Source organism: Amblyomma mixtum, chromosome 3 (assembly GCF_055824585.1).
Source record: "Amblyomma mixtum isolate Tamu chromosome 3, ASM5582458v1, whole genome shotgun sequence".
Classification (NCBI taxonomy): domain Eukaryota; kingdom Metazoa; phylum Arthropoda; class Arachnida; order Ixodida; family Ixodidae; genus Amblyomma; species Amblyomma mixtum.
This window is the reverse complement of record NC_143014.1, coordinates 208,393,806-208,417,476: the sequence shown is the minus strand read 5'-3', so window position 1 is coordinate 208,417,476 and position 23,671 is coordinate 208,393,806. Positions and strand designations below refer to the sequence as shown.

Below are 23,671 nucleotides of genomic sequence, written 5' to 3'. Positions count from 1 at the left end.
TCACGCTCCCGCTGCAGTATCATGATCTTAACAAAGCGAAGTGCCTTCGCGCATTGCCTTACCATCGCAATTACTGATGGTCTGGTTATTTATGGCGGCTTAGAGTAGCTGCGTTCCTTCAACTGCGGCATGTTTGAGGGTACTAACATGATTAAAGGTGTGGGACTGCATCCGCACGAGATAGTTTTTAAAAATTTCGCTGGCATTATATTCAGCTAAAAAAATGGAATGACGCTAAGTTCCTTCGAAGAAAACAAATCAAGTGCGCGTTTCTCAATGCGCTCTGCAACTTCAACATTGAAAATTTTTGGGCTAAAGTGAACCATAAAACTGAATGGGGGTCACTGTGAGCGCAGCCGGTGGGGAAGACGAATCTACGTGTCAAGCACACACAGGCGTTACTTCTACGCTGCTCGTGCCCCCCATGCCGTGAAACAATAAGTCGCTGCCAAGGTGGGTTTGGGCGAAATGGGTAGAGGCACAGCTTGTTAGAAACACTATTTTTCTCACAAATAGAAAACGGCACTACGGGGATGTATGTTCAGTCTTGGGAAAATAAAGGTGGGAGGTTTAGCGTTGTCGTCGGTCGTCCGATGGCTCTCGACTAGGGGTAGGGACCGGGGGTAGGCGAAGGGGGTTACTAGGCGGTTCGTGGCGAGAGAAAGACGTCTTACCACGAAATCGACGTATTTAACGCCTGCGATTACCTCTCGGGGTTGCTCTCCCAAGGACCAGTGTTGTTCCTTTTTACGTGAGCGGGTATCCAAAAGCGGGAGAAGCAAGTCCACTCCACCCAGAGCGGTGTTTCTTTGACTTTCAGATCCCAAGGTCATGGGATCGAATCCCGTCAAAAACGGCCGCATTTAATGAAGCTAGTGTTTGTTCCAGAGACAAGTTGTTGGGCGAGTTGGTTCCGATATTCCACGACTACAGCGCAACGAACGGGACAAGAAGAAGGACACAGGCAGGGACACAACACAGTGCTGTGTTGTGTCCCTGTCTGTGTCGAATTCTTCTTGTCATGTTCCAGAGAAGTGTCTTCGGTGAAATGGGGAACTTAAACATTCTTTTAATGCTCGTTTTCATAAGGCGGGAGAAGTTGAGGGTAAGGTCGAAAAGGGAGATTTACAAGCGAGAGGCCAAAACATGGCTACCGATCCGACGTCTTATCGGAGTCACGCTACCCCAGCTAATGACACCCTGATCCAAGAACCTTGCGCGTTTAAAATGGTTGCTTCGTCGTTGAATATTTTTGCACTGTACAAGTAAAGGCGGGCCGGTCTTACTCAGACGCTGGAGCGCTCCGTATTGTTAACGTATACGTGAATAAATATTTGTAATAGATTAGGGAAAAAAATCCCACGGTTTGCATGATGTTTATGAGGGAAGGAACAAAAAACGCGCCATGTGACGTCCAGAAGTAAAACGAACTGCTAAACTACCTTGTGGTAAAAAAAAATGGCCCGAAAAAAAAAAAAAAACTCGAACTACGCGCATTACCTTGTGGCGTTCGCGCACCCTCAGCCGGCTGGTGGATGAGTGAGCACAACACGTGTACCCCAAAAATGCCAATTACTTTAGCTTTGTAACGAGGTAAGCAGGCACTTTTTAATATGCTGATCATTGCTATACAACCCTGCAGTAGTCAAATATTCGCACAGCGCTTTGTCGTTTTTTTTTTGGCGCAAATTAGCTGAAACACGCTCTACATGCGCTTTTATTAAAAATCCCCGAAAACGAGTGGCGGCTACAGATTCGGTTCTGTTAGCTTCCTAATACCATCCTTACCTGTGGCCGTTTCAAAGGGAGCCTCTTTTCACAGTGCGTGCGTGCGGGTGCGGATTCCACAAACTTTCTCTCTGATACAGGGTAATGTTTTACCACTGCAGAGACACAGACATTGTTGTCTTCCATGTCTCTGTTTCTTCAGCACAGGGCACATACCATGTGCTGCGCCCTATAAATTTACCCTCTAAGTTCGCCCTGTAAGTGCCAGTTAATGTAAAAATTAACCAGTCCTGTTTAATGGTTGATTGCGTGCCTTCACCTTCGATGGCCACACCTGTACTCAACGAGAAGCCTGGATTGGTCACGGTCACTACGGAATTTGGATTTTGCTTTTCATCCCCATTAAAATGCGGCTGGAGCAGCTATGAATCCTACCCGCTAAATCACGTTCCTTAAAAAAATAAAACGCCACTACTCTGGCTTGGGGGAAATGACATTTACACATCATGGGTCCTGAAAAATAGCGCTAATTTCAAATCCAGAGCTAACGCTAAGTAGATTAGTATATGCATATACAACCCTTTTGCTTTGGCTTTCCGAACTTCGCAGCCACAGACAGACGGGAGCATTTCTCAAGAAAGCGAACAAACGAACTTGCCTAATCTTTTCTACTTTTACAGCGTCAATTGTTAAGTGACCGTTCCCGGGTTTCGCGTCGGTGTAGTAGTAGTAGTTGTAGTAGTAGTAGTATAGTCAGCGCAACCGGTGGACGCGTTGCATTAGGAACCATGCGGAGTGTTGTTACCGTGGAAGGAGGAAGATATCCTGAGAGCGGAGGAATCACCAACCGGTGGAGGGTATGGCGAGAGGGCAGGAAGGTGTAACCAGAGGGTGGTTACCACAAGAACAGTTCGTAAGGTCATCATCCTCGTCAGCCTGACTACGCACACTGCAGGGCAATGGCCTCTCCCATGTCTCTCTCTCCAATTAACCATGCCCTTTGCCAGCTGCGGCCACTGTATCCCCGGCCCCTGCTACTCTTGCCTTCTCTTGGAATCCACTCCGTTACCCTCAAGGACCAACGGTTATCTTGCCTTCGCATTACATGCCCCGCCCCAGCCCATTTCTTCCTCTTGATTTCGACTAGGATATCATATATCCTCGTTTGTTTCATAACCCACTCTGCTCTCTTCCTGTCTCTGTTAAGATACAGGGAAGGTGGTTACCGTGAAAGGAGGGTATGGCGAGAGCGTAAGAATGCGCTACCAGAGAGGAGTTGCCACAGGAACCATCCGAGGGGTGGTCACCTTGGAAGGAGAATGTAGTGAAAGTAGAGTGCGTAACCGAAAGGTGGTTACTGCGCGAGCCGTCCAAAGAGTGGGTATACCGTTAGGGTTCCTAGAAATACTTGTGAAGCATGATGCGTTTGCCTACACCGACGGGTGGAGAGGAACGCTAATCACAGAACGATAACGTGCGGAAAACTAAAAAGAGCGCTCTATAACTAAACGGATATGAAGTCGCTCTCATATTCTTTACCTCAGCATATCGTAAAATATAAATACCTTAAAAACTGTTGCTGAATCTCGCGTTACACGTGGTCGCCATCATGGAAGCTTCTTACGGCTATAGGCTTCCAAACTCACGTGACGCTGCTTCCTGAGCTTTTTGTTTTTGTTTTCGCCAAACCAATTCTTTTTTTAAGCGTTGTTGCTGTTTGAGCGCCTGTTCCGTCCGCCTGTTCACTTGTGTAGTATGCGCCTGCTTGCATGCCGTGAGCCATTTATTTAGCTTTGCGCTGCTTCCGGGAGCAGGCCCGGGCCGTGCCTTACGCCGAGCTTGGCAAGCCGGGCCGGCCTCAGTAATTTGATAATTCCCGGCCTAAGCCTAGGATCTGGCTTTGAATGCCCTGGCTTCAGAATGAAATCGTGCAATTCTCTAATTCGCGGCTCACTTGACTGGTGATGAGCGGCCCATTAACTCGGGCTAGATATAACAAGTTGACATATAGATGTGCACTACGTTCATCGTGCATGATGAGAACTTAAAAACATCTGTCCACACTGCTTGGAAACGTTATATCACTATTTACTTGTTGACATGAAGCCCCAGCTGGCATTTATTTTAAAATGCTATTGAAAAATATGCACGAAAAAAACAACATATATGCAACTCTCTATAAACGTTAAAAAAGAACAGCAGAGCCAAGTAAAGGACAGTCAACAAGGTCGAAAATAGAGCACAAATGAGCAAAACAATAATTTATATATACAGCATGGTGGAATAATTATTTCTGCTGTGCCGTCGTCGAGCGTTCCGTTGATCCTATCACACACTAAGCAGCCAAACGTATCTCGGCCACTAGCTACTTTCTAGGTGCTGCTGCATGCTACACCTTTACTTGCTGTGGGCTAAAGGGTCTGTCCATGCACTGCTTACAGTCGACAGTCCACTGCGTCACGTTTCTGCATAGCGTTTACCTACAACGCAGCTATACGTCAACCGGCATGCATGGCTACAGGAAATATAAGCAGAGCTCGTCTTTTTCTACGCGCTTTTTTTTATCACACCGGTGCAGTTCAGTTCCTCATCTTCAGAGGATACGCCAGCTTCATCCCTCTACCAGATTCATTTATAGTTCCCTCAGCCAAGTACCCTGCATCATAGCTTAATTACTTGTGTTTCACCGTATCCTCATGAAGACACGCGACTAAGTGAACGAACTGACGCATTCCTCGCTTTCTTTATTTTTAAAGCGTCCTTTTCTGTAACAATTGTCATCATCTGCCTCTTTTCAGCGTTCAACTGATGATCTTGTGAATGAATAATCACGACAAATTTTTTTATATCCTACCTCATTTAATAACTCCCTAACCAGCAGACAGGAGCCGCAAAATGCACCCTGCTAACACATACACATGCAGCAGCACGTCTGTTCGTGGAAGCTGCCTCAGTTAAAGTGCAACTTATGCAGGAAAAAGCGACTTCACGTTGCTCCATACACGGCCTACGTTCATCCGTGCATATATGAAACGCATCCGCAAGGTGACGAACATGTAACGAAATCGAAATTTGCGCAAAAAAAAAACGAGGCACGAAATGATATTAATAAATGTTAAATGAGGGTATTATGTGTTCGTGCTAAAGCACATACATGGGTGCAGCTAGCTAACAGCGGAAGTATAAATACACGCGTATCGACTAGTTCCTGCAATTTCTGGTGACTTGCTTGCGTGGCTCAAAAATTATGAGAACGGCGAGACGGCAAAACGATAATTGTTGAGGTATTTGAGGAAGCACCGCGAGCTATCGAGCATTGAAAAGCGCGCGGAAACATGCCGTCTGCAAAGTGCCCCAGTCGGGCTACGTATGCCGTTTGTAAGCTACGACACCGCGTGCATACCGTTCAGGTGTGTCAATTCCTGCATTCATTTCATCAAATAAATGCGTACTATGCGGGTAACGAGCGATATAAACGCGGCGTCCACGGCGAAGCGAGCGAGCGACAAATGACGGGAGTGCCACGGGAAACCGAAAGTGACAATAGCAGACGATTTTCCCGTGAGCCTTTGCCTAATCTCTTTAGCGCAGGTCACCCAAATGGAGCATGCTACGGGGACGTGAAATAGTTCGTCCGGCAACTATGCTAGTGAACATGTCGGCTGCCAGCGGTATGTGGTCCTCGCTGCTTCGTCTCGGAAAATCGACCAAAGGACTGCCGTATAGGCTGTCAGTTAGAAAATGCGCTTATTATCCGATTCAGGATGTTATGTACGGCCTTAGCGCCGAGCAAAAGGAGGTACGTTTGTTGGATTTTCTTTTATTCTCTCTTTCTTTCGCACGTCATACGATATCGTATATCCATCTGCTGCAGAGCCTGAGTGCCTTCGGAATCGAATCTACCGGCATTCATCTCATTGTAGCATTTGTTTTACAAGGAGCTTCGTCGCTTTTAGGAGAGGGAGGGCACAATTTTTTCTACGCGTGTGCTCACATACTTACTGTACACTGCGTGACAAGTGGCCGTTATCTGCCTGTCTGCGCTGATTTCCCACTCGTGAGTTATGTACTACGGTGTAGTGTATTTGTAATAGATATATTTCCCGGCAGCCGGCACCGCAGCTCGGGAAACATATTCCCGACAGTGTCATCTCATTGGCTGGCTGCGATCACGAGACGTCTTCCGCGATTCTTCCTTTACCCCGGCTCCGTGCATTGCATACGTGCTTTCATTCTTCACGAGGTGTCGGGCGAGTGTTGCGCCTCGTTAAACTTTTTAACCCGACAGCGAGCCGATGCCTTTTAAAAACAACTTACACTACCTGCAAATCCTGGAAATGACTGCCCGCTTCCGCAGACCATGGTGTTTGAAACTCCGTTTCCAGTGCCGGAGGCAAACACGTGAGCGTCAAGCTTGGAAAAGAAAATATGCCGAATGTTCCTCGTTGTTATTCGAACCCGCCACGGTGACTCGGTGGCTAATCTCCCTGCCGCGGCGGCCACATTTCAACCCTGTCATTTTCTCGGAGTATTTACAAACACAGTGTAAACCAACTTCATGCCTGCACCTAAAACTGTTTTTCTATCGCGTTACCGTTTATTGGTGTCTTTTTCGTTCTTTGCGATTGAATGTTTTTGTTTTGATGCCAATATGCTCATTTATCTGTAGTTTTCAGCCTGGCATACCCCTGTATGCCATGCCATGTAGCCCCTCTCTGGCTTCCAGCTTCAGGACGTTGAGCTTCACTAGGCATACTATTATTCAAGTTTTTCTGCAACCGAATGAACGAAATACGCTTCCTAGATTGATTTGTTGTACAGTGCTTCTGTCTTCTGTGGCCTGACGTTTCAAAATTAAATTGGGCTGTTATAATTAAAATGCACAAAAATTTTGCATTTTTTTCCTAGCAGCACATGTGCTTTACTCTAGGGTGTCAGTAAGCTCTTCATACCGAGTGGCATGGGCTAGAACTTTGTTTTATGCCTTTATTTTCTGTACCTCCATAATATCTGGAGTCTTACATGCAGTCAAGTCAATCAACTGGCACGTTATTTCATGCAGTCGAGCATATATATCTTGAGGATAACTTCCTTCGCATGCTAGTGGCCACCTTCCAGCTCCCACATGTATTTTGCTGGCTCTTCGCTGGGCAATACTGTGCCAGCTGCCATAATAATGTAGCATGTAGTATAGTTGAATTATTGTAGCTAACCAGTGGAGTCGAATTGCCAGCATCCAGCACTGTAAGCACATTGTACATTTCTGATATTGTTTTATGCTGCCCCCCTGTGGCAGGGATGTAAAAAGGAAAGCTATCATAGTCCACAGTGGAGTTGTGTAGCAGGCTGGCATACGGTTATAACACAGAGAGAAGTCGATGCATTAAGTTGAGCTCAATCTGCTTGTCTCTTTCAAAGAGGCATGTACTCGGATGAGAAAACCACCTGTTAGATGCTTCAAACAAAAGCAACATGCTTTGGGAGGCTGTTTTGATGGGCACACTAATACAAGCTTGGTGCAGATTTCATGGGCATGAACTAATTTATCGCCAGATTCCAAGGTTCCATCACAGCCTCATGTCGGTGCGGTCTCTATTTAAAACAATGTAATTTGATCTCCTTTCTTGCCTTTCAGCTTCGAGAAGCTGCTTTCAACTTTGCCCAGAAGGAACTTGCACCACATGCAAGAGACATAGACAAGAACAACCATTTTCCAGGCTTTCGGGTACGTATAACAATAGTGCAGGCATGAGGGGAACAGAGTGCAGTTCTTCCTCTGAGTGTTAAGAATAAAAAAGAGGAGGTACAAATGGTTATAAACCACACCTAATGTTTTATGATGGACTAAGTGCAGAGTACGATTTTTTTCATCTAAAATCAAAGAATGTTGATGACAAGTTTTTGTTATTATCAGTCGCCATTATTTAGTGCATTTCATCATTGCCTTCTCTGCTGGCTTTTTCCCCTTGTGACTGAATTATGAGCATTGGGACAGTGAAAAATGCTTATTAGTGGCATCTGTCACTTTGCTAGCGCCGGTGTGATTTAGAAAGCCGCAAAAAGTTGGTGATGTATAAAAAGGCAAGATGGCTGATGTGCTGCAGCTGGCAAACCTGCTGTTTTCGTTGTGCGCACATTAGCCCTCGTGCTGTCCTCTCCAGCGGCAGGCATAGAAGTGTTCTGCTGTCATTTACTTAGTGCTGTCAAAATTTTTATTTCTGAGCCTCATTGTCAGCCCTGTATGTTGCAAGTGATTGTAGCAAATTTTTGTGCAGCTGATGCATCTTGTGTTATTAGAAATTGATGAGAGTAATGGCAAGGTTACGGGTAGTTCCGAGCACAGTTTAAGTTACTAGTGAGGTCATTTTTAGCTTTTCAATTTGATACATGACTGCTCAGTAGCAGTATTAGGGCCTTTTGTTTTTCGGTGGGACAGTGGTTCCTGATTTTTGCACCCGCAGCAGCTGTAATGTCAATTGGGTTAAACTCAGTTTCTACTCTAATATCCACCTTAGCAGCTGTCCTCTACAAAGCTCTCCACAATAATTTCAAATGATACTGTGAACCTTACCATGTCACCCAGGGCATGGTGTCTGTTCAGGATCAGTTCAAGCAATATTTGTTAACAGCAAGCCTTGAGAGCACAAGTATCGACCTCAAATCTTATTTGCACCATTGCATGAAGCCTATTTATTCCCATACTAGCTTAGGCCAAAAGGCTCTTGTTGCTTCCTAATGACACCTGCGATTTTAAGGTTACATCAAGACATAGGGGTGAAAAAAAGAAAAAGGAAGCAGTGTTGGTAATGAATTACCTTGGTAAAGCTTATTAGTTTGCTATAAAATTAAGTTGCATCATATCCTGAGACAATAAAAGTACTATAGGAATGAAACTTTCCTTCAGAAAAATAAGTAACCCAAAAAGACTCAGATTGTGAAATGATGTCTTGAAAAATCGGATTTCTACAAGATTTTCAGTTCAGTAAATAACGCTTATTCTTTACTCCCCAAAATTTTGAAGAAAAAAATTGTCTGAAAGCGATGGGCCTATTGCTGTATGCTCACAGTGCTCTGTGTGAAAAGAGCGTAGCTTACTTCAGTTTTAGCCCATAGGAATCGGTCATCGCCACAGCCTAGTTGTGACTTGTGCATAGCACTTTTTTCGATGTATTAATCCCCTGCTGAGCTTGTAGTTGTCACCCTTCTTTATCCGTGGCGCATTGTTATTTCAGGACTTCTGGAAAAAGCTGGGCGACATGGGTTTCATGGGTGTAACTGTGCCAGGTATGTCACTTGTGCCTGTTCTTTTTACAGCTTTCTTTTTTCAAGGGTTGAGTTTCCTTCTGGTTATTTGCGTCACTTGTAGGGTGCAAAAACAACTTCGAGCGCTTGCTCATTTTGCACTATTGCAACACAGGGGCATTTTTGTGCCATTAAGTGAAACAGGCACAGCAGTCTGTGTTTTGAATTGCTGCCAGCCACTGAGTTGGTATAGATAGCATAGGAGCTTCTTTCTGAGTGCATCTTAGTATTTCGTCCAGGGAACTTGTTGCCACTGTCACTCTAGTTTCTTGTGTACCAGCTTCTAGCCAGTGCTTAGCAAATGGGAATAAAAAATGCCATTACTGATGCCAAAGCTCTAGCAATGTAACTGCCGATATCTGGATTCTTGTGGGGTGATAGCTGCTTGCCCAAGATGGGGTACTTTCAAACCACATTGACTGCCTGGAGCTGGTTAATCACTAGCATTTGAATTTAGGTTATACACTCTGTTTGAAGTAATACTTTGGTTTGGGCTGGTTGTCTCATTGTTGTGAAGAGCAGAGCAACAGGGATTAAGGACACAGAGGGGCATGTAAACCCCATGACTGGTGCTCTAGTACTGGTCCTGTAGTTTTATATGCCCTTCTGTGACCTTGTCTCTTGTTTTACCGTGCTTTCTTCAACACTGTTCCCTCTTGTTATCTGAGCAGTGGCAAGGTTATAGTGGTGTTACGTTTACTGGCTTCTATTCTATGCTGATATTAGCTGGTAATTAGTGTTTTATGCTGCTTGTTCCTTCTCTTAAGTGCGGTGAACGTAAGTAGTTTTAACAAGCACACATTTTTGTGACATTGCATTAGATAATGCTCAAGACAACTACAAAGAAGCTCTATGTTGTGAACACTTTTGACATGTTGAAGGGTTTTAAAGTTCTTAACAATTTCGAATAGATAATTAGAATAAATATGTATAGAAAGCTTATTTTATCATGTTGTTTCGGTAATGCATTTGAAGGCACTGGAGCAAACCTTCGTAGCAGAGGCAGTCGATCTATCTGAGGCATTTAGACCTCTTAAAATTTCTTTTTGTTGCATCATGTATTCTGCTCTGCCAGTGATTCTCTTGTGGCATTGAGCTGCTGTGCCCAAGGTTGTCGGATCGAATCCTGGCTGTGACGGCTGAATTTTGGCAGTTGCGCATTGAAAATATGCCTGTGTGCCATGCAATGTCAGTTCACATTAAAGAAACCCAAGTGGCTGAAATTAATCCGGAACTCTCTACTACGTCGTCTTTTATAGCCCATGTGTAGCTTTGAGATGTAAAACCTCATGTGCTGTACCGTACCGTCCCATCTGTTACAAAAGAGTACCAGACCACTGCGTCCATGAATTGCGTGTGGTTACACACATCTTTTGAAAAAATGTTTGTGTTAATTTGCGTGGATTGGCTGCAGCAGCAGCAGAAAACCACCTTGACATCTCCAGTAATAAAACCAGTGGCATTAATGACTGCCACTGTACTGCCTGATGGCCATGCTGGTCAGAGATGCTTTGACCTGAAAACTTTGGCAACAGATGGCACAGTCTTTTCCAAAGTAACCAGGCTGCATGGTTTGCTTCTCATTTGTTTTGTAGAGCCCTCACGGCTTCCCTTAAGATTAAAAAGTTCTTTGAAGGTGAGGACAGGAGTTGTTACCATACACAGATTTAGCACTTGAGAGCTGGCACAATAGCTTCAATATACGACTGAGAAGCAAAACCATGCAGCCTGGTTACTTTTGGCAAAGACTGTACATGGTGTTAGCCTGCTAGACTGCTTAGTGCTGCTGTGTGTGAAACCCAAACTTTGAAGAACGGCTGCATGTCATAAATAGATAGACTTAGAGAAGAAAATGATGTGTAAAGTTGAGCTAATTGGCACCTGGTTGAGTGGGAATGGCGTGAAACATGGGATTATGGACAAGAAAGACAAGACAGTCTTGTGTCCTGAATCTTTCATCAGTAGTTCCATGCTTTACCTTGATGAAACATGGAACTAGACCTTGGTCAAATGCAGATGCTTTCACATGTTGTGGCAAATTAGTCTTGTTTACTTGCTCTATCTTTCATTAGCTCTGTCTTGCAGTTCATTCCCATTCAGTGTGCTTTAATGGTGTATATTTTAGGAATTATTGTTGTTTCATTTTATTTTTCTGATCACCGTTGTTTGAAGAGGTGAAGCGCTAGACTGATATGTATTAATCCTGCACAATTGTGTTGCTTCACACGGGTTTGTCAAGTTGTTACCTTTGCTTTTTGTTTAATTTTGTCCAAGTGAGGTGAGGGAAACACCTCAATATACTGGCTGTGCCATTCCTTTCCTGGCTTCCAATGCTGATCTAAATGTTGCGAATTAATATATAGTTACAAAGTGCACTACTTTTCTTATGTGATAATTACGAAAGCTTGAAGCTGAAAACTAGAAGTTCTGATAAAGTCATTGTTGCATTAAATACTTTGGGTGCAATAGTTCTTTTTTCGCAAAAAGCAAAGAGATGTGTTGGAAGCGAAAACTTCTATAAATGCATTTGCCTTTTTTTTTTCTGATCAGAGCATAGATGTTTGCTTGTTTTATTGTTTCAAATTGTAATAGCTGAATTTTAAAATGCAGACTGAGAAGCTGTCTTGGCTGCTTAATGTTTCTTGCTTCTGCTTACTTCAGCGGAGTATGGTGGTCTTGGTGCGGGCTATTTGGACCACTGCATCATCCAGGAGGAACTAAGTCGTGCATGTGCAGCCATTGCACTCAGCTATGGCGCCCACTCAAACTTGTGCATCAACCAGATCTATCGCAATGGCACTGAGGAGCAGAAGAGGAAGTATCTCCCAAAGGTTAGTGCCGCCACTTATGAGATCATGGGTGAAAAAACAAGCTGTTAGCTGACTCTTTGCTGTAAGCTGGAACAAGCTGACCCCAAGCAATGCGGAAAGCGCAATGAGTCGCAAATTGAAAATTGTCAAGTCCATGCGATACGCGCACAATAAATGGCAGTAAAGGCTTAAGGCCATAAGTTTGTTAATGCCATTATTCTCTGAGTTGGTGCTACATGTTCACATTTAATGCCATTATCGAAAGTGACGATAACTATAATGATTGCAAGGCAGTCAAAAGTTTCATCTGAATGTAAACAGTGCTAATGAGCACAGTATCTTGGGAATGTTGTTTGAATGTAATGTAAAAATGATTTTCCAGAAAATACAGCCGTTTTTGCTTTACATGTTGAAAAAGTAGCCATAAACTCGCATGTCGGCAATGAAGTCAAGTTGAGAATACCTGTCAGAAAGGCTGGTTAAAATGGCACTCTTCGCATCGAAAATGCGGTATAGATGCCTCATCTGACTGAAAGTTACGAATTAACCATTTGCTACTGGTTGGGAAGTTGTTACTAACAAAGTTTCATGCTTTTCAACAAGGGGAAGCTTTGGGCCAGTTGGTCAGACATGTTGGGGAGGAGGAATAACCGCAAACTTGACAGGACTGAAGATCGAGAAGAGGACAGGACGAGCGGTAACTAGCAACTGAAGTTTATTGAAAAAAAGACATGTTGCAGCAAAGGTTGCATCTGCGCATAGCGTACGGGAACTAAGATAGTGACACGTGGAACACACAAGATAATTAATGATATACATCGAAACGAACAAGAAACGAACAAAAAACAACAAAGAAATGCCCGTCACAGGTTTAACAGAAACCGGGTCTCTTTATCTAAAAGCGCCACGGAAGGCTCACTCACACACATATCAAGCCCAAGTTTGCGCATGTGTGCCGCCTCTAAAATCTCTCTCTTTCGAGCCTCGACCTGCCCCTTCCGATGATGGTGGCTTTGTTGAACTGTGGGTAGCAGCCATCGCATTCCCTACAGTGTCTCGGCAGATTTGCGCCATTATCAGGTTTCAAGGAGCGGAAGTGCTGTCGCAGCCTATCGTTTAGACATTGACCCGTCTGGCCAACGTATACTCTGCCGCATCGCAACGGGAACTGGTATACCACATCAGTGGCACAGTTGACATATCTGTGCTCATGCTTCGTCGTGCACGCGACACTGCGCTTACCTTCCGCCACGCGCCCGCAGAGCTGCGATAGCTTGCAAGGGGCTGAGAAAACAATTTGAATGCCTTGCCTACCTGCCACCCTCTTGAGGTTATGGGCCATCTTGTGCACATAGGGGACAACTTCAAGCGGCCTTTTGTCCAGAGGGATCGCCTCCTCTTGGCCACGCACCTTGTTCCGCAGTTTCCACAACAGAGATTCCGCCACTGCTTGGAGAACGGGTGGTGGAAAGCCTGACTGCAGCAACTTATCCACTTGGCCCTGAAAACTACCTGCAGCTTTGTGCTGGCATGACTTTGAGAGAGCTGACCTCATACAGGTCATGGCTATGCCTCTCTTAATTAGTTTGGAGTGGCAGGAAGAGAAGGGTAACACGGCCTTTTTTGAACGCGGCCTGTAGGCCCAGCACACGTGGTCATTGGAGCTAAAAGAAAGCTGCAAGTCTAAAAACTGGATGCACTGATCTTGCTGTTTTTCAAGAGTGAAGTTTAAGGAATGGGAACAATGCTTGAAAACCGCAAGTACGTCCCCCGCGACTGTGTCATGACGGGCTTCGTGGTCAACATTTAAAAGGACTAAGAAATCATCCACATATCTAAAAACCTTTTTAACACCAATGTTGGCAGCGTCAAGCTGAAGCTGAAGCTTGCGGTCAAACTTAGCAAGGAAAATTTCACACAGGACCGGCGCAACACAAGATCCAATGCAGATGCCCCGTTTCTGGGTGTACAGGTTCCCCTCAAATTTAACAAGGGTTGCGCAAAGGTAGTACCTTAGCAACTCTAAAAACCCGTCTCTGGAGACACCACAATCATTTTGGAAAGATACAACACCTGAAAGATCAATCAGCTCGCTGACCGCGGAATAAAGTTCGTCGTGCGGAATGGAATAAAAGAGCTCTTCAATGTCAATCGAAATGCTGAAATTCGCGCCGATGACACTCTCCTGCAGCACAGCTGTCACGCTAGCCGAGCTCGCAACCTTGAATGGATCTTCAGGACTGAGGTTGTTGAGGTGCTTCATGAGGTACCTGCTTAGAACACCCTGCCAGCTACCTTTCTCGGTCACGATGGTTCGTAGAGGGCACGAGTCTTTATGCGTCTTTGCAGAAAAGAACACAGACAGGGCATCTGCCTTGATAGCTTTCACTTGGTTGTGCAGGGCTTGAAGGTCCATCTCCTCGAGCAAATTCAGTGCAGCTTGCTTGACCTTCGAGGGTTTTAGTCTCGTCTCGTTGAAATTTTTTGGTCACTGCCTGCTGGGCCTTCTCGCGGAACACACTTTGTGGGAGGACTGTGAAGCCGCCTTCCTTATCGGATAGGAGCAACGCCAGCTCACCCCTGCGCAAATCCTCAGCGACTCTACCCAGGAGATCCTGGCTGTGCGACTTATGAGGAAAACACCTCATTACTACATCCACACCGTCTAAATGGCAGCGCTGACGCTCTTCCTTGGACGCCTTGTCCGCTATCCGCCGCACGAGTGCGAGCATGCCGTGCCTGCTGACTGGCGCATCCAAACAATATTTAGGCCCTCGCTCGAGTAAAGCTTGTGCCTCTTCTGTGAGGGAAGCTCCGTACAAGCGGAAAACAGGTACCTATCCGATAAGGAAGGCGGCTTCACAGTCCTCCCACAAAGTGTGTTCCGCGAGAAGGCCCAGCAGGCAGTGACCAAAAATTTCAACGAGACGAGACTAAAACCCTCGAAGGTCAAGCAAGCTGCACTGAATTTGCTCGAGGAGATGGTCCTTCAAGCCCTGCACAACCAAGTGAAAGCTATCAAGGCAGATGCCCTGTCTGTGTTCTTTTCTGCAAAGACGCATAAAGACTCGTGCCCTCTACGAACCATCGTGACCGAGAAAGGTAGCTGGCAGGGTGTTCTAAGCAGGTACCTCATGAAGCACCTCAACAACCTCAGTCCTGAAGATCCATTCAAGGTTGCGAGCTCGGCTAGCGTGACAGCTGTGCTGCAGGAGAGTGTCATCGGCGCGAATTTCAGCATTTCGATTGACATTGAAGAGCTCTTTTATTCCATTCCGCACGACGAACTTTATTCCGCGGTCAGCGAGCTGATTGATCTTTCAGGTGTTGTATCTTTCCAAAATGATTGTGGTGTCTCCAGAGACGGGTTTTTAGAGTTGCTAAGGTACTACCTTTGCGCAACCCTTGTTAAATTTGAGGGGAACCTGTACACCCAGAAACGGGGCATCTGCATTGGATCTTGTGTTGCGCCGGTCCTGTGTGAAATTTTCCTTGCTAAGTTTGACCGCAAGCTTCAGCTTCAGCTTGACGCTGCCAACATTGGTGTTAAAAAGGTTTTTAGATATGTGGATGATTTCTTAGTCCTTTTAAATGTTGACCACGAAGCCCGTCATGACACAGTCGCGGGGGACGTACTTGCGGTTTTCAAGCATTGTTCCCATTCCTTAAACTTCACTCTTGAAAAACAGCAAGATCAGTGCATCCAGTTTTTAGACTTGCAGCTTTCTTTTAGCTCCAATGACCACGTGTGCTGGGCCTACAGGCCGCGTTCAAAAAAGGCCGTGTTACCCTTCTCTTCCTGCCACTCCAAACTAATTAAGAGAGGCATAGCCATGACCTGTATGAGGTCAGCTCTCTCAAAGTCATGCCAGCACAAAGCTGCAGGTAGTTTTCAGGGCCAAGTGGATAAGTTGCTGCAGTCAGGCTTTCCACCACCCGTTCTCCAAGCAGTGGCGGAATCTCTGTTGTGGAAACTGCGGAACAAGGTGCGTGGCCAAGAGGAGGCGATCCCTCTGGACAAAAGGCCGCTTGAAGTTGTCCCCTATGTGCACAAGATGGCCCATAACCTCAAGAGGGTGGCAGGTAGGCAAGGCATTCAAATTGTTTTCTCAGCCCCTTGCAAGCTATCGCAGCTCTGCGGGCGCGTGGCGGAAGGTAAGCGCAGTGTCGCGTGCACGACGAAGCATGAGCACAGATATGTCAACTGTGCCACTGATGTGGTATACCAGTTCCCGTTGCGATGCGGCAGAGTATACGTTGGCCAGACGGGTCAATGTCTAAACGATAGGCTGCGACAGCACTTCCGCTCCTTGAAACCTGATAATGGCGCAAATCTGCCGAGACACTGTAGGGAATGCGATGGCTGCTACCCACAGTTCAACAAAGCCACCATCATCGGAAGGGGCAGGTCGAGGCTCGAAAGAGAGATTTTAGAGGCGGCACACATGCGCAAACTTGGGCTTGATATGTGTGTGAGTGAGCCTTCCGTGGCGCTTTTAGATAAAGAGACCCGGTTTCTGTTAAACCTGTGACGGGCATTTCTTTGTTGTTTTTTTGTTCGTTTCTTGTTCGTTTCGATGTATATCATTAATTATCTTGTGTGTTCCACGTGTCACTATCTTAGTTCCCGTACGCTATGCGCAGATGCAACCTTTGCTGCAACATGTCTTTTTTTCAATAAACTTCAGTTGCTAGTTACCGCTCGTCCTGTCCTCTTCTCGATCTTCAGTCCTGTCAAGTTTGCGGTTATTCCTCCTCCCCAACTTTCATGCTTTTCTGCGTATGGAATGGGAACGAGGGTACGCATTGCACAAGTGAATGAGTTGTGGTGAACTCAGTAGGCCGCGAATGGCAGTAAGGCTAATGCCATTAAATTTATGCGTGTGGCACCACACAAATATCATTAAATCTTAAGGCAGTAAGCACTTAATGGCACCAAATCTGTCCATGTGGCACTGGTATGAGTGCTACCACAGTAAAAGTTGCACAGTTCTGTCTTGTGATCAGTTGTCTCCTCTTACTCCATGATTTTCCTTGAGTTTAATTTGTCATCTGAAAAACAATCTTTTGCGAACAGTGCTGCATGGATGCACATTGAAACTTTCCTCCTGGACACACTGGTGGAAAAGTCTGAATTAAATTCATATCACTCTGTAGCTTCGGTTTATTATGAACTCAGATAGACTGGGAGTGATTACTTTGTCTTGCTAGATGTTCATTTTTACACGAAATATTTTGTGCCAGAACAAGATGTGATTCTGTGAAGCTGCTTACTGCAGGGGTGCGAGTATTTTACTAATCACACTGCATGGCACCGTTGCATTAGTCCTGCCATATGTTGCTACAAAAGAGGGTTTATTGGTGCAATTGCATGAACACTGCACCTGGACACAGTTACAACAAACAGCCAGAGGTGGAGCTTACGCTAGAGGGTGGGAGTTGTCCCTTAATGCAAAGGGTATGGCTAAGGCCCCTAGTTTCCCGCGATTTCACGAAAAACAACAAATTTTTGCATTTTTCATGGAATAGTGTGTCAGCAGCCATGCACATTATTTGATGATAGTATTGTGTTTGTGGATGTCAATAGGAATAATAGAATGATGGGAGTAGAAATATTTTAATCATTTCAATTCTCTGGCAGCATAGAATCTGGGAATGAACGATGTTCTGCTAGTGCCTTGGCATGCTTGTTTTCCCATCCACGCAATCAAGCTAGTGCATCAATTGTTGTTCTGGCAGCAGTGCGCCCACATGGTTGTGTGGGATGAGCCACGATACTCACACCTGTAGGAAGCAATATTACCATATTTGCATAGATATAATGACAGATTTTGTTTTCTTTATTCGTCTACTTCAGAAATCACTTCATGGTACATCTGTAGCCAAGCTACAAATACAGCGTCAATTTGTTTTTTTCACTGTCCTTCGAGATACCCACAGTGAGCTCACCCACTTAGACTTTTTAGCTAGAGATAAAGCCAACTTTTCAACATCCTTAGGCCATCAAGGGGAAGCGCACGGCCGCTTTTGTGTGAAAGTCTGCATGCATTTATGTGTAGGGGGCTTCCCACGGAATATTGCAGAATCTTCGTTCTCACATCGCAAGATTTTAAATCTTCCGTCGCGGGAAGTTAGGGGCCTTAGGCATGGCTCATGTGTTATTCTCTATATGACAAAAGTAGTGACCAGGGATTCCAGGGGATTCAAAAGTGGATTCCAGGGTGACCACTGGAATCCAGCTCCATTTCTCTTTCTGTTTACATAACATACGTTCTTGTGACGCTGTCACGTATCCTAGTAAAGTCAGTGTATAACTGTGACTTAGGTCCACGTTGGCTTTATGGTCAGTTTTATACCATTTGGATGTGTTTCAACTGATATAGCTCGAATTTTCACACTTCGTGTCCGCTTACCACAGTGCACGCAACTCGAACTATAACTTTAAGGGGTGTCAAATATTGATTCAGTTAAAGCTGAGCTACAACTAATTTCAGTCACTTTAATTGATAGGGCTGGTATTCTTTGTGGCTGGCATATAGTGACTGCAATATGCACGCGTCATTGTGAACTTGAATTGTTGCCAGACAATCTTTCACTGCACACACTTCAGTACTAATTACAGGTTGTGGAAGTCTTAGCTGAGTCCGTTTGGGCCACTCTCTCAGGAGGCAGTTATATGGCTACACTGACTCTATGAGTGGAGGTCTGCACATCTGCGCCAAAGCGCTTCTTAGACTCAACTTTTTGATCACAGCGCCTGCAATCACTGGCATTTTACTTTCCATGCTATGTGAGTTGTTGCCAAGTCTGAGCAAAAACATGTTGCCAGTTTCGAGCTTGGTTTTCGGTTGTAAACACAGCAAAGCCTAATGATGGATGCCGACACCAACGAACTGATTGTCATTGGCATTTGGTGATTTTGCTTCTATCCAATTGTCTTTCTGTCTTGGGCTGTGCATATGGCAGGCGCAGCACAGTTCCTGCTGTGATGTGTTGCCCTCTGGACTTTCTTCTCATGTGCTTCTCAGGTATGACAGTGTACAACCATCAAATGAAAGCAGTTGCAGTGCTGTCTGTTGTCCATGTGCACGAGGTGTGCCGATGTCCTGATGAGTGCATATGTGGTCAAATGGATGCGACAGGTTGCGCATGGCATCATCACCACTTTCTCCAGCCACTAGGCGATTAGGAGAAGTTGAAATAGCAACTTTTTTTATTGGATTTGATCTTTAGGACGCTTAAGTGTTCCCCCCACCCCAAGTCAGAGTCCGAGAGATCGGTCTGTAGCTGTTTACACCGCTGTCCTCATTTGCACGCATACCACACATGGTCAGCCCTTGTAGCATGCTGAATTTCTGTTCTTGCCTTCTGTCATTGCTTCTTTGTCTTGCATTCTCATTTCTTCCACATTGGTGTTGCGAATGTTGTGCATTTTCCCCAGACTTCATTCTCCCACCGTGTGACCTTGCAGGCTGCTGTTATATTCCGCCACTTTTTCACAAAAATCTCTGGACTGTGCAGTCAGTCTCTTGATGGTTTGACGGTGAAACAGCACAGTGGCACACAGAGAAGGAAGTGAAGACACAACACAACACTGTGTTGCGTCCTTTCCTTGTCTGTGTGCCATTACACTGTTACATCACCATCATGTCGGACCATCTTGTTCATCATTTGTGTTGTCAGTTTCCTGTAATTCATCTTTTGTTAATTGGTTCTTTTGGCTTTGGTGGCATGCTTCAAGCATGCTACCAAAGCCAAAGGAACCTAGAAATTGCATCAGAAATTGCCTAGAAAAGAGCCTCCACATGCTTCAAGCATGCCACCAAAAGCATGCATAGACAACTAGATGAAGGTATCCACTTGTTCATGGGGGCAATTTCTAGGCAAAGTTCAGGAACTGTGACTAGCTGTAGCTGAGGCATAAGTGTTCGTCAACTCAGAAAGTGGTCCTTTATGTAATGTACTTACAGTACCGACCAAGCTCCACTGTGCAGATTAGCTTTCCCGCTACCCCCATCTGAGCGCTAGTAGAGACTAACATGACGAGGTACTCCAAATGAATAAGAAGTTTTTATTTTGGTGTAGATTATGAATTCATGTTGCAGTTTGGCCGCCGCGGTGGCTCAGTGGTTATGGTGCTCGGCTGCTGACCCGAAAGACGCGGGTTCGATCCCGGCCGCGGTGGTTGAATTTCTTTGGGGGAGAAATTCTAGAGGCCCGTGTACTGTGCGATGTCAGTGCACATTAAAGAACTCCAGGTGGTCGAAATTTCTGGAGCCCTCCACTATGGCGGCTCTCATAGCCTGAGTCGCTTTGGGACGTTAAACCCCGTAAACCAAACCAAACCAAACCATGTTGCAGTTTGAACTTCAGGGGATTCAAGCTAACTTTTTTATCTACCAACTTTGTTGAATTAATGAGAGCTGAATTTTTATCTTCTGTTTTAGCAGCCACGGCTGACAAAGAAACAGAAGAACTGCTCTCAACTTCATTCTCACTGCAGTACCTAGAGTTGGCATACTGCAGACAATAAATGGGCTTAGTTTTCCATTCATACTCTGAGCAGAATGCTGTGTTCTGCAAAACAAGTTTATGTCCCCCTCATCTCACAAAAACAGCAGAATTCAGCTGCACACTGTGAAGCCTGTCTCTGTTTGCCTTTTCCTGTCTTTCTTTTTGCAGCTTATAAGTGGGGAGTACGTAGGGTCTCTTGCCATGAGTGAAGCTGGCTCTGGTTCAGATGTTGCATCTATGAGTCTCACTGCTGTGAGGGACGGTAGGTACCTGTTTTTGATTTTGACTAATGTATTTGATCTTTGTCAAAAACAGTGTACTCAATCTATCATCTGTGTCCAACGCACAGTGGTGCAATTGGTATTAAACATAATGTGTTGCCGCTTTTGTGGGGCTAATTTGCTACCAAGGAAGTGAAAATAACATTTTGGGAGCTACTGATTTTGCCTAGGACATGTGTCGGCAATTTTATGTGTGCAGCGAGTTAAATGAAACTGAAGAGCATGAATTATATACTGTAGTCTGTGTCTGTGGGTAGTTTGATTGGAGTGGCACAGTAGTCGCAGTAAGCATTGAGATGGATTATTGTATAAACGCATGTAAGGGCCACACTTTTTTTCCAGATTCGAGGGCCAGTTTTCGGGATGCGGCCCATACACGCAATGCATGAAAAAAAAAAATTTTTAAAGTAAGAACACCAATCAGGGAATGACCGGCACTTATTCTATGTTCAGTCATCACTCGCGGAGTCTTCAGACTCCGAGTTGGTGCTGTGCTCTGGTGCACACTCATCCCACAAAAAGTCACGCAGCATGTCCGCTATCAATGCGTAGCCATTGTTCCGCACTTTCATCACATAGCAGAGCAGCTGTTCTTCCAGTTCGGGAAGCTTGCACGGCTTGCTTCAGGAAGCGCGCTTTTTGCAACTTGTGTTCCTTAATGCATCCTTTTGGTTGCACCATCGTCGGACGCACTTCTCGGCCACGTCGAATTTCCTGCTTGCCGCACGCTTACCATGTTCGAGAGCAAGCTCCCAGCTGTGTAGCTATTAAGGTGCTTGCCCATCGTGCTAAAATTGCAACGCTTGGCGGCAGCACATGAAAGCCACAACTACGGTGAACTAACACGCTACCACAACTCTCGGACTCCCATGCCTTTGGCAGCCACAAAAAGCTGGGGCTTGTGGTACTGATGCTGATATGGATAGCGGGAGCTCGCGGTGGAGGTGGCAAAGGTTAGTGGAGGAAAAAGTTGACGATGATGATGATGAGCCGTGGCCTCGGGCGCCATCCGTGGGCAGCACCTGGAAGCTTCTGTGCGTGTGCGTCCTCCGCAATCAAGTGCACCGTTGTTCGCAGCTGGAGCTGACCGTGGAGGTCACGGCACGTGCATTTAGAAGGCTATTCTCGTGTCGGTCGTGGAAAGTTTGGGTGCTGCTCTTACACGGATCTTTTTTTCTAAAATATTTCTTTCGGGAAAACAGGGCACGGACCATACATTGGTGCAGCCTTTACACGCGTTCATGCGGTATATTGGGGGACGAGTAGTGCAATCTTTTTTTCAATATTTTTTTGCTGGGATATACGACAACAACCCTTGCATCTCTAGTAGAGATTTTCTTCTGCTTAGGCTGTACATTGGCTGCGCTATTGGGAAAGATATTTGTTAGATAAACTTTACAAGGCTACTTTTGGAGCATAGCTTTCAACTCATGAAAGCATATTTAAGAATTGTAGTATGTCTCAGGTGCAGATTACCGTATTTACTCGCATAATAGGCGCACCCCTAATTTGGCCGTGAAAAATCAGATATTTTCTATTTCCGCGCATAAAAGGCGCACCCCAAACTTGGCACTGTTATCAATACTGTATTTACATGATTGCAAGCAGACGCCTTGCCGCCCCCCAATCTTTATTTTAACGAAGTTTTTGCTGAACTCACTACTAGTCCTCACTAGTGCTGCTGCCATCGCAGCTGCTGTGGACCCACAGCTCGTACAATGACATTGCGTAGAACAGCCACACACAGTTTTCAGGGATGCTCACTTTAAACGTGTGTTTGGAAAGCTTCATTTCTAGCCGGAAACGTTCCCGACTTGGGCCCGCGAAAACCTCGGCGCCTGGAGTCAAGTAAACAAAATTTAGGCACACCGCAGTCGCAACTGCTGCACTTCTCGGCCACGTCGAATTTCCGACCTGCTGCACGCTTGCCGTGTTCGAGAGCAAACTTCCAGCCTTGTAGCTAAAGGTGCTTGCCCGTCGAGCTAAAACAGCAACGCTCGGCGGCAAAGCCACAAACCATGATGAACTAACGCGCTACCGCAGATCCCGGCACTTGACAGCAACAAAAAAAATTGGAGCTGGTGATGCTGATGGCGATGTGGATAGCGAAAGCTCGCAGTGGAGGAAAACATTGATGATGATGATGATGAGCTTGGCCTCGGGCGCCCTCCGTGGGTGGCGTCTGGAAGCTCCTGTGTGTGTGTGTGGCCTCCGCGATCAAGCGCCCGTTGCGCGCAGCTGGAGCTGATCGCAGAGGCCTCGGCGCGTGCATTTCGAAGGCTATTCCCGCGTGGGTCGTGGAAAGTTTTGGTGCGGCCCTTACACAGATTTTTTTTTCAAATATTTTCTTTGGGAAAACTGGGTGCAGCCTGTATGCGAGTGCTTTTATGCGGTATGTTCAATTTTGCGAGCTGAAAAATTTCTGAAAATTTTAACCCGGCGTAAAAGGCGTACCCCGAACATTGAGCCGGATTTTTTGGAAAAAAAGTGCGCCTATTATGCGAGTAAATACGGTAATAGTTTGCAGGCGTAGTGATGCTAGTACCACTGGCACACAGTTTGCCAGCACCTGTAACTCTGTGATTCCATTGCGCTTGCAAAAATCTTTTCGGATTGATAAAAACCTTTAGCACTGCATTTTGCAGGGTGCTTACCATGAGACCACTTAACGATAATAAGCAACAATTTGTGAGCGCTAGTGTTCCTTTAGAGGTTTTAACAGCTTTAGTGCTCAGACATGATTGGTGCTTCCTCTGTGAAAGTTGTATGTGATCGAAGAATAATAACTCATTACAGTAGACTCCCTTTAAGATGAACTCCAAGGGACCATGAAGACTGTTCATCTTATCAGAAGTTCATCTAATTAGGAGTGCTTCTTAAAATGATGTTCGAGCATGCAGTGTGTGTCCAAATACTTTGCATATGTGAGCAAAGCCATGAAATAGTCTTTTAGGAAAAAAATAATTGCAACATAAGCATTTATTGCACTACTAGTGCAGTGCATCAGGCACTGTTGAGTGTTGCCCAGTCTGTTAT

At 45.4% G+C, this 23,671-nt stretch overlaps 1 protein-coding gene across 1 annotated transcript in view; it reads left to right on the top strand.

The window, feature by feature from the left end:
* The first annotated feature begins 5,381 nt into the window (after positions 1 to 5,381).
* Positions 5,382 to 23,671, top strand: part of LOC149353476 (isovaleryl-CoA dehydrogenase, mitochondrial) — a 49,763-nt gene continuing 31,473 nt past the window's right edge. Inside the window, exons 1-5 of the mRNA XM_089582590.1 lie at positions 5,382 to 5,527; positions 7,364 to 7,453; positions 8,961 to 9,012; positions 11,692 to 11,861; positions 20,523 to 20,616. Of these exons, the coding sequence (XP_089438716.1) occupies positions 5,384 to 5,527; positions 7,364 to 7,453; positions 8,961 to 9,012; positions 11,692 to 11,861; positions 20,523 to 20,616 (550 nt within the window). The 5' untranslated portion in view covers positions 5,382 to 5,383. The remainder of the gene's footprint in view (positions 5,528 to 7,363; positions 7,454 to 8,960; positions 9,013 to 11,691; positions 11,862 to 20,522; positions 20,617 to 23,671) is intronic.